Source organism: Colossoma macropomum, unplaced genomic scaffold, assembly GCF_904425465.1.
Source record: "Colossoma macropomum unplaced genomic scaffold, Colossoma_macropomum, whole genome shotgun sequence".
NCBI classification, from domain to species: Eukaryota; Metazoa; Chordata; class Actinopteri; order Characiformes; family Serrasalmidae; genus Colossoma; species Colossoma macropomum.
The window spans coordinates 14258536-14271117 of record NW_023494807.1 but is presented as its reverse complement, the minus strand read 5'-3'; the positions used below and the strand labels follow the sequence as shown (position 1 = coordinate 14271117).

Below are 12582 nucleotides of genomic sequence, written 5' to 3'. Positions count from 1 at the left end.
TTGCGCGGTGTAACACGGTTACTGCTGAGTTTTATGAATCTGGACTGCTGTCTTTCCAAACCTTCTCAGGCATGAGACATCGGCAGGGTTTACAAAACAAATGCCGGATCATCGCGCTAATGCAAAACAAGCTTAGCGTGTCCAGAGCTTTAACAGCACCAGTTCAGGGTTTTAATTCAGGGAGGTGGTGAAAGTCATATGATGCACGTGGTCAAAATAAACCTCATCACTCTGTATCACTCTCAATCACTCTCTCTTACTGCACTTCTCCCTCTTATTCTGTCTCACTCTTTCATTCAGTCTGTCTTTCTTTCTCACTGCATCGCTCACCCTGACGGGCTCAGATACACTGAGTCTGTTCTTCTCTTACTCTCCCTTCCTGCATCTCTCTCGCTCTCTGTTGTTATATATCTCTCTCACTCTTTCATTTTGTTTCTTTCTCTTTCTTATCTCCCTCACTCTCTCTTGCTGAACTGTTCCTTCTCATTCTGTCGTACTCATTCTCTCTGTCACTCTCACACTCTCTTTTCTCTCACTCTCCCTTTGTATAGTTTCACTCTCTCACTGCATCTCTTCCACTCACTCAATCTTGCTCTTTCATTCACTCTCACTCTCACCTGTCTCCCTCTACCTCTGCTCCACTCTTTTTCATTCGTCTTATTGACTTGTTTCTCTCACTGTCTCTTACTGCACCGCTCAGCCTGTCTCTTCCTTTCATTCTGTCTCTCACTCTTTTCTCTCTGCATCTCTCCCTCTCCTCATCCTCCTTCTTGCTTTCCTTTCACTCTGTCTTACTCTTTCATTCTTTCACTCTTTCATTCTTTTCATTCTTTCTTTCTTCCTCTGTCTCACTTTTTCTCACTTGGTCTCACTGCATCTCTTCCTCTCACACATTTATACAATCTCTTTCTCTCTTTTCTCTCACTCTCTCATGCTTTACTTCTGTCTCTCTCCCTCTTACTTTGTTTTACTCATTCATACTTTGTCTTATTGTTTTATTTCTCTCACTCGCTCTTACGGCACTTCTCGCACTGTCTCACTCGTTCTTTCTGTCTCTCTGAGTCTCTCTGCATCTCTCCATCTCACTCACTCAAACTCACTCTTTCATTTACTCTCATTCTCACTTTTTCCTTCTCCCACTCTCCCTCTACCTCTGTTTCTTAGTTTATCTCTCACACTTTTTCATTTGTTCTTTCTCTCTTTTCTCTCACTCTCTATTATTGCACCTCTTCCTCTCTCACTCTTTCCTTCTGTCTCTCTCCCTCTAGCTTGTTTAGTTTCTTTCACTCTCTCTTATGGCACTTCTCACACTGCCTCACTCTTTCTTTCTGTCTCACTCTCTCTGCATTTCTCCCTCTCACTTTCATTCTCTAGATCTCATTTCTCTCACACTGTCGTATTACACTTTTCATTCTTTCATTCTTATTCTCTCACTTCACTCTCTCTATCTCTCTCAAGTTCTCTCTCTCACTTTTTATGCATCTCTCTTTTTCCTGTCTCTCTGTTACTCGCTCTCACTCTATCTGCATCTCTCCCTCTCACTCTTTTATTCTTTCTCTTTTCTCTCATGCTGTCTTACTGCGCCTCTCACTCTTTCTTACTCTTTCATTGTCTTACTGTCTCACTTAACACTCTCTCTATCTCTCTCAAGCTCCCTCTCTCTCTCGCTTTCTGCATCTCTACCTCGCTCTCTCTGTCTCTTATTCTCTTTTTCATTCTCTCTGATTGAGCCTCTCTCCGTCTCTCTCTCTCTCTCTCTCTCTCACTCTGCTGCATTCTCTCGTCCTGCAGTGGAAAAAAAAGCCAGCAGCCTCCGCCTCTTACCTTCAGCGAGTCGAAGCAGGCGATGACTCGGCCATTCTCCACCTGGCAGCTTTTGGCCGGGTGGGCGAATTTGCATTCCGCGTCCGAGCGTGAGCATGTCCCTCTCTGGAACTCGCGACACACCTCCAGCGTCAGCCACTTGGGGTCTCGGATGTGTGCCATGCTCATTGCCATGGCGACCGTGAAAAGCTGCCCACAGCAAGCTAACTGCTAATGTGCGTGTGCGTATCCAAGGTCAGGAGGACCCACTTTGCGTTCTTATTTGTCTGTGGTGTCTGTTGGTCTCTCTCGCTCAAGCGATCCACATGGAGTGTGCTCTTGTTCCACAGCGGAGAGTGTGGGGTCGAGGCAGGGAGGCACAGAAGCGCTAGAAAAATCCCGGGCAGCCGAAACGAAAACAAAAAACTTTGCTCCAAGATTTCTGCGGGCTGTTTTTTTTCTCTTCCTTCCACATACACACACAGAGAAAGCTCCAAGTGCTAAAACTCCCGCTGATCCCGGGGTTACGGTAGCTCTGTGGAAGTTGGTGGTGTGATGTGGTGGGTGAGATTCAGGAGGGGTTTGACCAGGGTCACTAAGGGGGTCGCAGGGTCTGGGGTCAAAGGTCAAAGCTCGTGCTCTTGGCCTGGCTTTGGGCAGCAAGCTGGCGGAAAAGCAGGGAATGGCACTACAAGCGGGTCCAAGCTGCAGCAAGAGAGGGCACTATCTTCAGTACCCACCTGCAAAACAGAGAGAGATCATCATCATCAGTTTAACCCACTCATCAACACTCTACAAGGCTTTTCTACAGTGTAATCTGCTCTTCTTTTGTGATAACCTGATGTCTCAATGCAGGTTGCCACATATAATGGATATGTAAAGAATGTGATCTATCAAAGCTGAAAAAGTGTAACTAACTTTTTGAAGAACGAATGGGAATGTAATTCAAACGTCAGTCACTTTATATCATTACTCTGATTGAGCAAAACAGTAATGAGCTCTTATAGAGCTGAATTGTACTCTATATAAAAATCATAGCATGGAAGAACAGAAGCCTTGTGCATCTTTTATACAGTTATAGGAAACACAATAGCATGAATATTCTACAACAAATCTGATTCTACACTGACACTGAATCCTGTTCTGAATAAGATCACATGCTTGGTCAGAAAAAACACAGTTTCCAACTGTAAAAGAAACCTTGTGTCTATTTTATACAGTGATAGAAAACAAGGTAACACACAGAAAGCTCCAATTCTACACACTGATGCTCTTTCACTCTGGCCTATGGGGACATGCAGATGCCATAATTCTTCTGGCAGCAGATTTAAATAAGCTTAAGGGGTCATCACCAAATTCTCTAAATGTGTCGGCAGCAGGATGCTCAGGGGTAACTCATTTGCTGCTTGCTAAACAGAACTGAAGAATCAAATTACACTTTAAATTGCCTGATAATCTATATAGTGCACTATTTCTGTAATAGAAAGTGATTACAAAGGCAATATTTTAGTCAATATGTATCGGGAATCATAACACATTTTTCAGTCTGAACAGTGATGTTATTTCGGAGTGCAACTCAGTGTTGGGGGGTTTCTGAGCTAGCTGAGCATTTTTTCTCAATGATAGGTGGGATGTAAGAAGTGGGAGGTGTGACATGATATTATTAGCTAATATGTTCTTTTTTGTTACTATTATTGTTTTCGGAAGACTGACTTTGAGTTGATATGAGCAATCATGCTTAATATGACCAGGGACCAGGGACAACTGACAACATAAAAAGAGGGTACATGTAGATTTCACAAAGACCATTTTTAAGACCACTTTAAATTCCATTCTTCACTGGCGTAACTACAGACCATACATGGTAGTTTCATAGTAGCTATTGAATAATTTATAATAGTAACTGAATAAAAGGCCTCAAGTTGGCAGTATATTTCAAATAAAAGATGTGTTTGAAGCAAAACAATGTCTTTTTGGCCAAAACGATGGTTTGAGTTTGTGAGGTTTATTACAACCAGCTTTAAGATTGATAACTAAATACTAAGCCTAGAGTTTGAAGGGGAATGTTTGTTCTCTCTCTCTCTCTCACTCTGACTCACTATACCTCACTCTTACTTGACTGTGACTCTCTCTACCCTTCTCTCACTTTCTCTTATATCTTTCACACTCATTCTCGTTCTCTCTCTCTCTTTCTTGCTTCAACTCTTTCTCTCTCATGCTGTCTCTCTCTCTCCTTATAATCTCCCTCACATGGAGTCTCTCTATTTCACTGTCTCTCTCATTCTCTTATATTTTTTTTTTACTCTCACTCTTTCCTCTTTTTAAAATAGATTCTCTTGTTATCTCTCTCTCTCCTTCTCCTTTACTCCAACACTCTAGCTCTCGCTCACATTCTGTCTCTCTCCTTCCTGTTATCTCTCTCACTCTGTCTCTCTCTCTCTCTCATTCTGTCTCTCTTTTTTTACCTCGCTTGCTCTTACTCTGTCTCTCTCTCTGTCCCTCTCTTTCTCGTTCTGACTCTCTCTATCTTTCTCTGCCTCGCTCGCTCTTACTGTCTCTAACCAGCTGCACAAACTCTTCACACACTCAAAAATGCCAAAAATGCACCGCAGTCTACATAACACCGTCAGCTAGAGCAAATAAAGCATTCTGTCAAACGCATTCTTCTCTCTCTCTCTACCTTTCTTCTCTACTTCTCAGTCTCTCTCTCTCTCTCTCATACACACACACTCACACTCACACACGCACATGGCCTGCACAAAGCAGCCCTTTACAGATTCAACAGCTTCGGTCCAGGCTCTGGAAAATCAAATCAAATAGCATATCACTTACAGCAGAGCACTCAGCAGCAAGCCATGGCAAATCTATTTAAAGAGAGAGAGATAGAGGAAGAGACAGAGAGGGAGAGAGAGAGAGAGAGAGAGAGAGAGAGAGAGAGTTTGGGGGGAGGAAGTGGAGAGCGGGCGAGCGAGGTCATTTCCCCTTTCTCAGAAGTGTTGCACGACCCCAGCCAGCCAATCAGAGCAACCGATGTTGCAACAACATTCTGGGCCTTGTGCCAGGAGAAGAGAGAGAGAAACAGAGAGAGAGAGAGAGAGAGAGAGAGAGAAAGCATACTGCTACCACTGTTCCAAGTCTTAGACATCTTTATAATTTGCTGCGTACCCTCAACTTACGTCAAGATTTGTTGCAACAGGCTACAAAACCTCAGAACCGCTACACACACAAACTGTACAAGAAAATGAACCTGATCACAGAAGACCAGTCATTCTCCTCAGATGACTTCCAGTACACTGACGGAATGAACCTTTGGAACTTAAACAGTCTGAAAGATAAGAGTGAATGGGCAGGATGTGAAAGCTGTGGGCTGGGCAGTGGCAATATGTGACCCTTCTGCTGAAAGGTGCAGCACTACTTCCAGGTTTAACTGTGATACCCGTCACTTGATTCTACAGCCCCACAATATATCAGTTATTAAAGGCCCAATATCATAGATTGAATTGAATATTTACATACTACATGAATTTCATGTAGTATGCAAACATCATTCAAGTCTCAAAACATGCCGTACACTCCTCAGTCCATATGGTCCATGTATGGAAACTAAGCTGCAAAAACAGTCTATTTTGAATTCAGTTTTTTATTCACATAAAAATGAAATATGACTAGTGCATAAACCCACAACAATGTCATAGTGGAGAGAGAAAAAACAGACAAGAAAAATGCAGGATACGGGCGTTTTAAAGGCATATTCTTTCATTTTTCAACTGAATCTCTTTCTCAGCCTGTAGCATACAGTCAGTTAGCAGGCTAGAATAGGACACAAAACTCAAACTTAATACCCACTTACAATAGAAACCAAACCGCAGTTGCTGAATTCTGCTGAAGGGGAATTCCATCGATTTCTCTAAATTTCTGTTAGATCTAAACAGTTATTCAGAGTGAGTTGATGTAAAATGTGCTACTCTAGCAAAACTTGCTGAATCAAAATTGTTCAGGACATTTGAACTTTTAAGGCCTCTAAATGCTACTTCACAGAAACATGTTACCTAAAATTATTCTAAAATATGCTGTGTGATGTCTGAGACTTATTTTTACAATAGTTTTACGAAACATATTTTTAATACATGAAAAACAGTAATAAGATGGTAATAGAAACCAGCATTTTTGAAGCATTTAATGCCTCTAAAAGCTACATCACATAGTAATTACAGTTATGAATGGCTAATGTCTGAGACATGGTTTTATGATAGTTTTGAGAGAAGAGAAGATTTTGGCATGAAACGTATTTTTTTAAAATCCATGCATGGTGGAGAGGTAAATGCAGGGTGATGTGAGTCAGAATAGACAGATTTACCAATATTTCCCCACTATCAACATTACAGAAAACACAGGTCATTTTGGATAGTAAATAAAATGGCTATATTTGTGTTGTAGATATGGTGACCCCTGGTTCCTATCACAACCTCTGTTATTAACTGACTTATTAACTGGCTTCAACTACTCTTGACTTTATTTATTTATATATTCAGTCAAAGATAGCTGTATAAATTTAGCTGTAACATTGGGCCTCATTCAGTTTTCCAGAGGGTAGGATTTGTAGTTCTCCATTCCCAGCATTCATACCAGTGACTGATCATGCATGGATACCACAAAACCATAGGGAAGGTGAAGGCAACTGGAACCCCATAGCACCAGTGTTTGAAAGTTGTCTGTGCCATCCTAAGGTTTGCAATATTACAGTATCCAATGTGTTTTCACTAAATTCAGGAACTGCCCAATGGCTCCTATTATACCCAACACGTTTTCTTTCCTTTTCTAATCATTTTCATAGAAATTAAGGGTACAATATGAATGCAGCAGAGAGAGATTTGGCTGGAAAACAATGGAATACTCCTTTAACTCACTACAGCAATATTGGCTTTTGCAATACTGCTATTCCGGAAGGCTGCAACATGTAAATGAACTCTCCAGCAAAACAGTCAATTTTTTTATTACTTGCTGTAGGCTTCCAGAACCACCTCAGATGTTCCTGTGGGTGTTTTGATGAATCAAGGTATTCAAATAATCCACCGTAAATAAGTCAGTTTGGTCAAAGTAATGAAGGCCAGTCTTTAACCATGGTATACAGTATTATGGCACTAGCACTTCATTAACATATTGCAAGTTATATCACTACTGCAGTACATGGCAATATAATAGTAATGCAATATTTTGTCCTTATCATGCAGCCCTACTGGATCCCTCTGTGAGCGGGCCAACGCCTCTCTCTGCTGAGAGGAATCATCATTACTGTGATGATTAAAGGAGAATCATGTCTAGACTCGGAGCTTTTGATTTGCATCACTGCAATGAAATGTGCTGCGATAGAGCTGCTCTGGCATGAAGGGGAGAGAGAGAGAGAGAGAGAGAGAGAGAGAGAGCGAGAGAGAGAGAGAGACAGGGTGCTTTCAGGACACGTACTAATAAAGACGTTCTCACGTTCAGGAGAAACTGAGAAAATATTTCAACAGTAATCAAAAGACATTCACACTGAAGGGGAACTCCACCAATTTTTCAACATTTACACAAGTTCAATTGTTAAGATGTAAACAAAATCATTCAGAGTGGTTTGATGTGAAATAGTGCCTTGTAGAGAAATGTACTGACTTGGATATAGTGGTGATACACTCTCAGAAAAAAAGGTAGTGAACTCTCAATGGGAAAGTACCTCTCTTGTCACTGGGGTGGTACCCTCAAGGGTACGTCTTCAGTCAAGGAACAAAACTGTACCATAATCCATTGCATTTATATAATTTTTAAACTTTATTGACTCTTTATTGGCTTTTTATTTTATTGTTCTGTTTTAAAATTTTTGGTTATAAAACGGTATACATATGTACTTTTCTCCTGAGAAAAACGTATTCAAGGTGCACAGATGGACTTTGAAACCACTGTTGTACCTTTACGTTGTTTGTACTTTAGTGAATGAAAAATGTACTTCCACAGAGCCTTTTTTCTGACACTGTAGGAACCAGAGGTCACGATGCCTACAACATTTTATTTACTATCCAAAATGACCAATGAACCTACAGTGTCTTCTGAATTTTATATGTAAAGGTAATGATGGTGAAATAGTGCTGAATCTGAAAAAACTAAAAAAAGCTTTGCTTCTCCATCATGGTTTTTCAAAACGCATTTTAGGCCAAAATTGTATCTCAAAACTATCATAAAATAATGTTTCAGGCTTGAGGCAGTGCATTCATAACCGTTTCATGTAATTCAGAGGCATTAAACTCTTCAGACGTCTGGTTCCTATCACCACCGCTGTCAATAATTCTGACTCAGTACGTTTCTGTAGAACAAAGCATTTCACATCAAACCACTCTGAATGACTTTGTTTACATCTTAACCATTTAATTATGCAAAATTGTTGAAAATCAGCAAAATTCCCCTTTAATACACTGCTATACTGATAACTTATTTCACTCTGTCTCTCCCTCTCTCTCTCTCTCTCTCTCTCTCTCTCTCTCTCTCTCGCTTTCTCTCTCTCTCTCTCTCTTTTTCTGTTTCGTACTACCTTTTTTCCATCTCCTTGCTAACCTCCTGGCCTCCGTTACCAAACACAATGCAAACGTTTTTGGCCTTAATTACAAAACCTTTAGCAAAATGTTTTGGCCATAATTGAAAAAGTTCTGGCAAAACTTCTGAGCCATAATTTGATACTTATGAAGACAGAAAGTCCTGCATTCCTGTAAACTGCATGCCGAACTTTTCATTGTGGCTGAAAGCGAGAAACGCAGGCAATAAAATGCTTTGCCAACCTCAACGCAGAGATCTGGAGGCATGCGTAGCCATTTCATTCTGAAACAATAAAAAACGGATTAAAGCAGATTAATCTGGCAAGAAAAAATGAGTAATCATAACCATCATTATTGCGAATAGGCAATAATAATAACAGCAACAACTTCTAAACACCTTCACAGCTGAAAGCAATTCCTAGAAGTTTAAAATTTAATATTTGTTATTTCATAGTGTTAATCTGCATGTTTTTCAACCAGAAATATTGTTTTATGCATGTATCAGATACAATCTATACACTTTTTTATTAACAGTATAGTATGCTTGATTTGACGTGGCCTACAGAGACTGAGAGCAGTCTGGGGCCTTTCCTTTGACAGTCTATACCAACTTGATCAACATGACTGAGTCAATATGACAATATGACTATGAGTCTTTAACCATTTTACCTCAAGCAGTTAGCATGATTAGCCTTTTTAAATGTATTTTTTTTTTGCCAATTTTACATCGATCTGAGCAGCTTTTAGCTAACAGTGTACAGGCCTTTTTCCAGCATGTTTTCATTTTGACATCTAAATGTACGCCCACTTCAGTACTCTATAACATGCCCTTGTCGATTTGGCCACGTCATTTCATCTTGTGGAAATTCCCATCACCATCTTAACCCCTTAAATAAAAAATAACATTTTATTACACACTTCTATAACCTAAGAATAGCTAAACCAGGTTGCATTTCACTCCCTGTTGTTACTGAATAATAAGCCTGGGATTTTAAGGGGTCAAGCGTTGTTCCATTACTGTGTTAGTTTAAATGAAGTTTGTGAGCCCAGAAATCATTGCAATCAGATGCATTTCAATGTTTAAACATATAGTTGCATCCAATTACATCTTCCTTTGTTGACTTTCTACTTGATTTACTCCTATACAGAGAACCAACTCAAATATTACATTTTCACAGAATTAAAATTTTTTGGTTGAGATTAACACATTGGAAAAAGATAAAACAAAATATAAAATGTGCCATAACTTTTGCATAGGCCACATTTTGTGTTTTATTTTTATTATCCCCAGAATGTCAAATTCCACTAATAAGCAGTAACTGTAAATTAAAATCTGTGCTCTCTGTACAGGATGTTATCATTTTTTTCACCTTGAAAATCATCATTTAAACAGGGGTGTGCAAACTTTTGCACACGGCTGTATGTTAAAAGTTATTATTTCAAAACACATTTCATTTGCTGTGCTCATACTGGGATTTATATAGCAAACTGCTCTGTTATGCGAGACTGGTAATGTCACTTCACTGCTCTGTTAGCTTGCTAGGTAGCACACTACATGGATTGCCACAACAAAAAATAAAGGCAACACACCATGGTTCTAAAGCAAAGCTAATAGCCAGACAAAGCAATAATTCACAAAATTAAGCTGCATTATGATCAGACTTCTCAAAGAAACAATATACATTACAAAGTTAGCATGGTTAATTAGTTAGCTGAGGTTATGCTAACTGAGGGCAAGTGTGTTTCAATAAAAGAATCTCCTCGCCGTCCCCTCCTCCCATTGTCTTGTGACTGAACACTTATGCAGGTGTGACGCACTTCTGATTGGTGAGTCATAACTTGCCTTTTAACTTGGTAAAGGCAAGTTAAAACCAGTACCACAATGAGGTGATAGTCAAAAGTCAAACTTAGTACCGTGGGTTTCTTTACATAAAACACTTAACACCGAGTGCATTTCCACACACTTAATAATCCGACCATTATCGGATTTCAGTAGTTATCTGATTATTCAAGTGGTCATGTAAACAGCACTCTCCAATTTCTTACATTGGACCAAGGCCTAGAAATCTGATAAAGAGAGCTGGATTTTAGTAACAGGGTTTTTTATGGTGATTAGGCTGCAAGGACAGAATGTATCAAATTACCTCACATGTAGGGCCAAAGTGACGTAATTAGATTGGCAGAAAAGTTGCATTAGAAGCAGTGATGGCTACTGTCACAACAAATCTGCATCATGAGGAGCTTTTTAAAGAATCAAATATATATTTATTCATTTTTGTAGGTCTATATTGAAAATGCAAATATACATATTTTTGTAGCTGACTGTTAACACCAATTAAAAAAAGGCTGACTGTTTGTCAGTCTGTTAGACTGAAGCACCTCATGGAACTCACTCACGTTTCGCAGGCTACAAATTCTCCACAAGGGGGCACCACCTGATGCTTTATAAGAGCAGTGCTTCGCATCAGTGGCACTGTGTTGTCTTGTTCAGATGTAAGTAGCTATTAGTATTTCATTGTTTTTATTTTGCACAATAGGAGGTGCTGACAGTGAATAATTGACTACAATTGTTATGTCTAAACGAAGATGCATGTGATGATTTAGGCATGCAGGTTGAATGTATTAGCATCCATTACTTGTTAGCTACATTACCTCATAGCTCCAGTTCAAAACGAAAACTGGTCTTGGCTGAATGACAGCATTTCACTGCTTAAATTCAAATTCTGTTTTTGCCAATTCATAAAGGGAGCATATAATCGAGGTCATTGAAGCTTCTGCCGCTGCAGTGGGGGGTTCTGGGTATCGAGTGTGGAGAGAAAGGTGTGTGGGTGGACATTACAGTCATTAGCAAAACCGAGACACTCTAATGTTTGACTCATGCGTATAGGTGACTACAGCCTCAATTGGGGAGGAGGGTTAGAAATACTGCTGTTACCATGGTTACGCTGTAAAACTGAAGATAAACTCATTCAGGTTCTGTTGGGCATTGACTCGTAAAAAACCTGCTCAAAGCTTGCAGGAATGGGAGCGGTCTGGCAGTCACAGCTCAGTTCCTTATTCAACCTGTATGTATGAACTGTGTATGGAAGCGCATGTGATGCAGATTGCAGTCATACTTGGACTAATTTCATTACAGAATGAGACAATAGAGGGCACAACAGCACAGCGCAGAGAGACTGCATGCAAGTCTCAAACAAGGACATGCAGACACATGAACACGTGTCTCTGACTTTCTCTGTGACTCATTGACATGGGTACACTGTCGCTGTTTGTAACAAAGCCTCTTAACTCAAAAAATGCCAACTTTACAGGAGGAAAAAATGTTTGTAACTCTAGTGTATCCTAATGAGAAAAGATCTTGTTTAGTACTGAACTGGTTCATCTGGTTTTGCCATAACGGTTATACTAGTTTGCCACAAATAAGCACATGAACAGTGCAAACCACACAAGTTAGCCCAATTAGGCGAGCTAGGGATTCCCGCTGTCTAGTCCATTGCATCCGAAGTAGTCCACCTTGTTTTCAAGGCAGCGAACATAAAGAAATGAATGGTCTTTTAGAGTTAGCCTTAGCTTAACATTGACACTAGTGCACTTCCACCTGAGGAGCCGCTTGACTCAATCAGCTGCATGAGACGAGGCACCTTGTTCTCACAGCAAGCCGTGGACCAGCTGGTACTGAAACATGAATGACTGTGATATTTTCCAGATTACAGCAGTGTCTCATGGTCAAAGATGCAAGTGCACATGACATGTTTTGTTGATTTTCTAAGTGCAAGTAAGTTAACACACCCTCTATAGAGAACACACTTAAAAATGGCATTTTTAGCAATTTTAGTGCTCCATTTCTATTTTTTGCTGAATTTAATATAAAAGAGAAATTGTAATATATATTTGGATTATTTGTTTCTGATATGTTGCATTAAGCAAAAAAATAGTAACTGTTCATTAAAATTTGCGGAAGTGAGTTCTCTGTAGAGGAACTTACTACTTATAGCTCATTTTCACTTCAGTAAGACATGAAATTTGAGCAGGGCCTCCCAAACAAATGTGCAAATCACACACTTTAAATATTATATATTGAAGTATAGTATATTTATAATTATACTTACATTGCAATATAAAAATTATGCACTAAAATTAGGAGAAAATGCCATATTTACATTTGTTCTCTGTAAAGGATTTTAACTTATCTTCAATTGGACCATCAGCAAAATATGTT

At 39.6% G+C, this 12582-nt stretch overlaps 1 protein-coding gene across 11 annotated transcripts in view; it reads right to left on the bottom strand.

The window, feature by feature from the left end:
* mbnl1 (muscleblind-like splicing regulator 1) overlaps positions 1 to 12582 on the bottom strand; it is a 90504-nt gene that overhangs the window by 55030 nt on the left and 22892 nt on the right. For 8 of the 11 annotated variants that reach the window (XM_036556025.1, XM_036556024.1, XM_036556023.1 and 5 more), the window contains one exon: positions 1825 to 2543. In XM_036556025.1, the coding sequence (XP_036411918.1) occupies positions 1825 to 1998 (174 nt within the window). In that variant the 5' untranslated portion in view covers positions 1999 to 2543. Of the gene's footprint in view, positions 1 to 1824; positions 2544 to 4635; positions 4765 to 8606; positions 8647 to 12582 lie in introns of those variants that run through there. The other 3 variants (XM_036556028.1, XM_036556026.1, XM_036556027.1) reach the window with 2 other exon arrangements.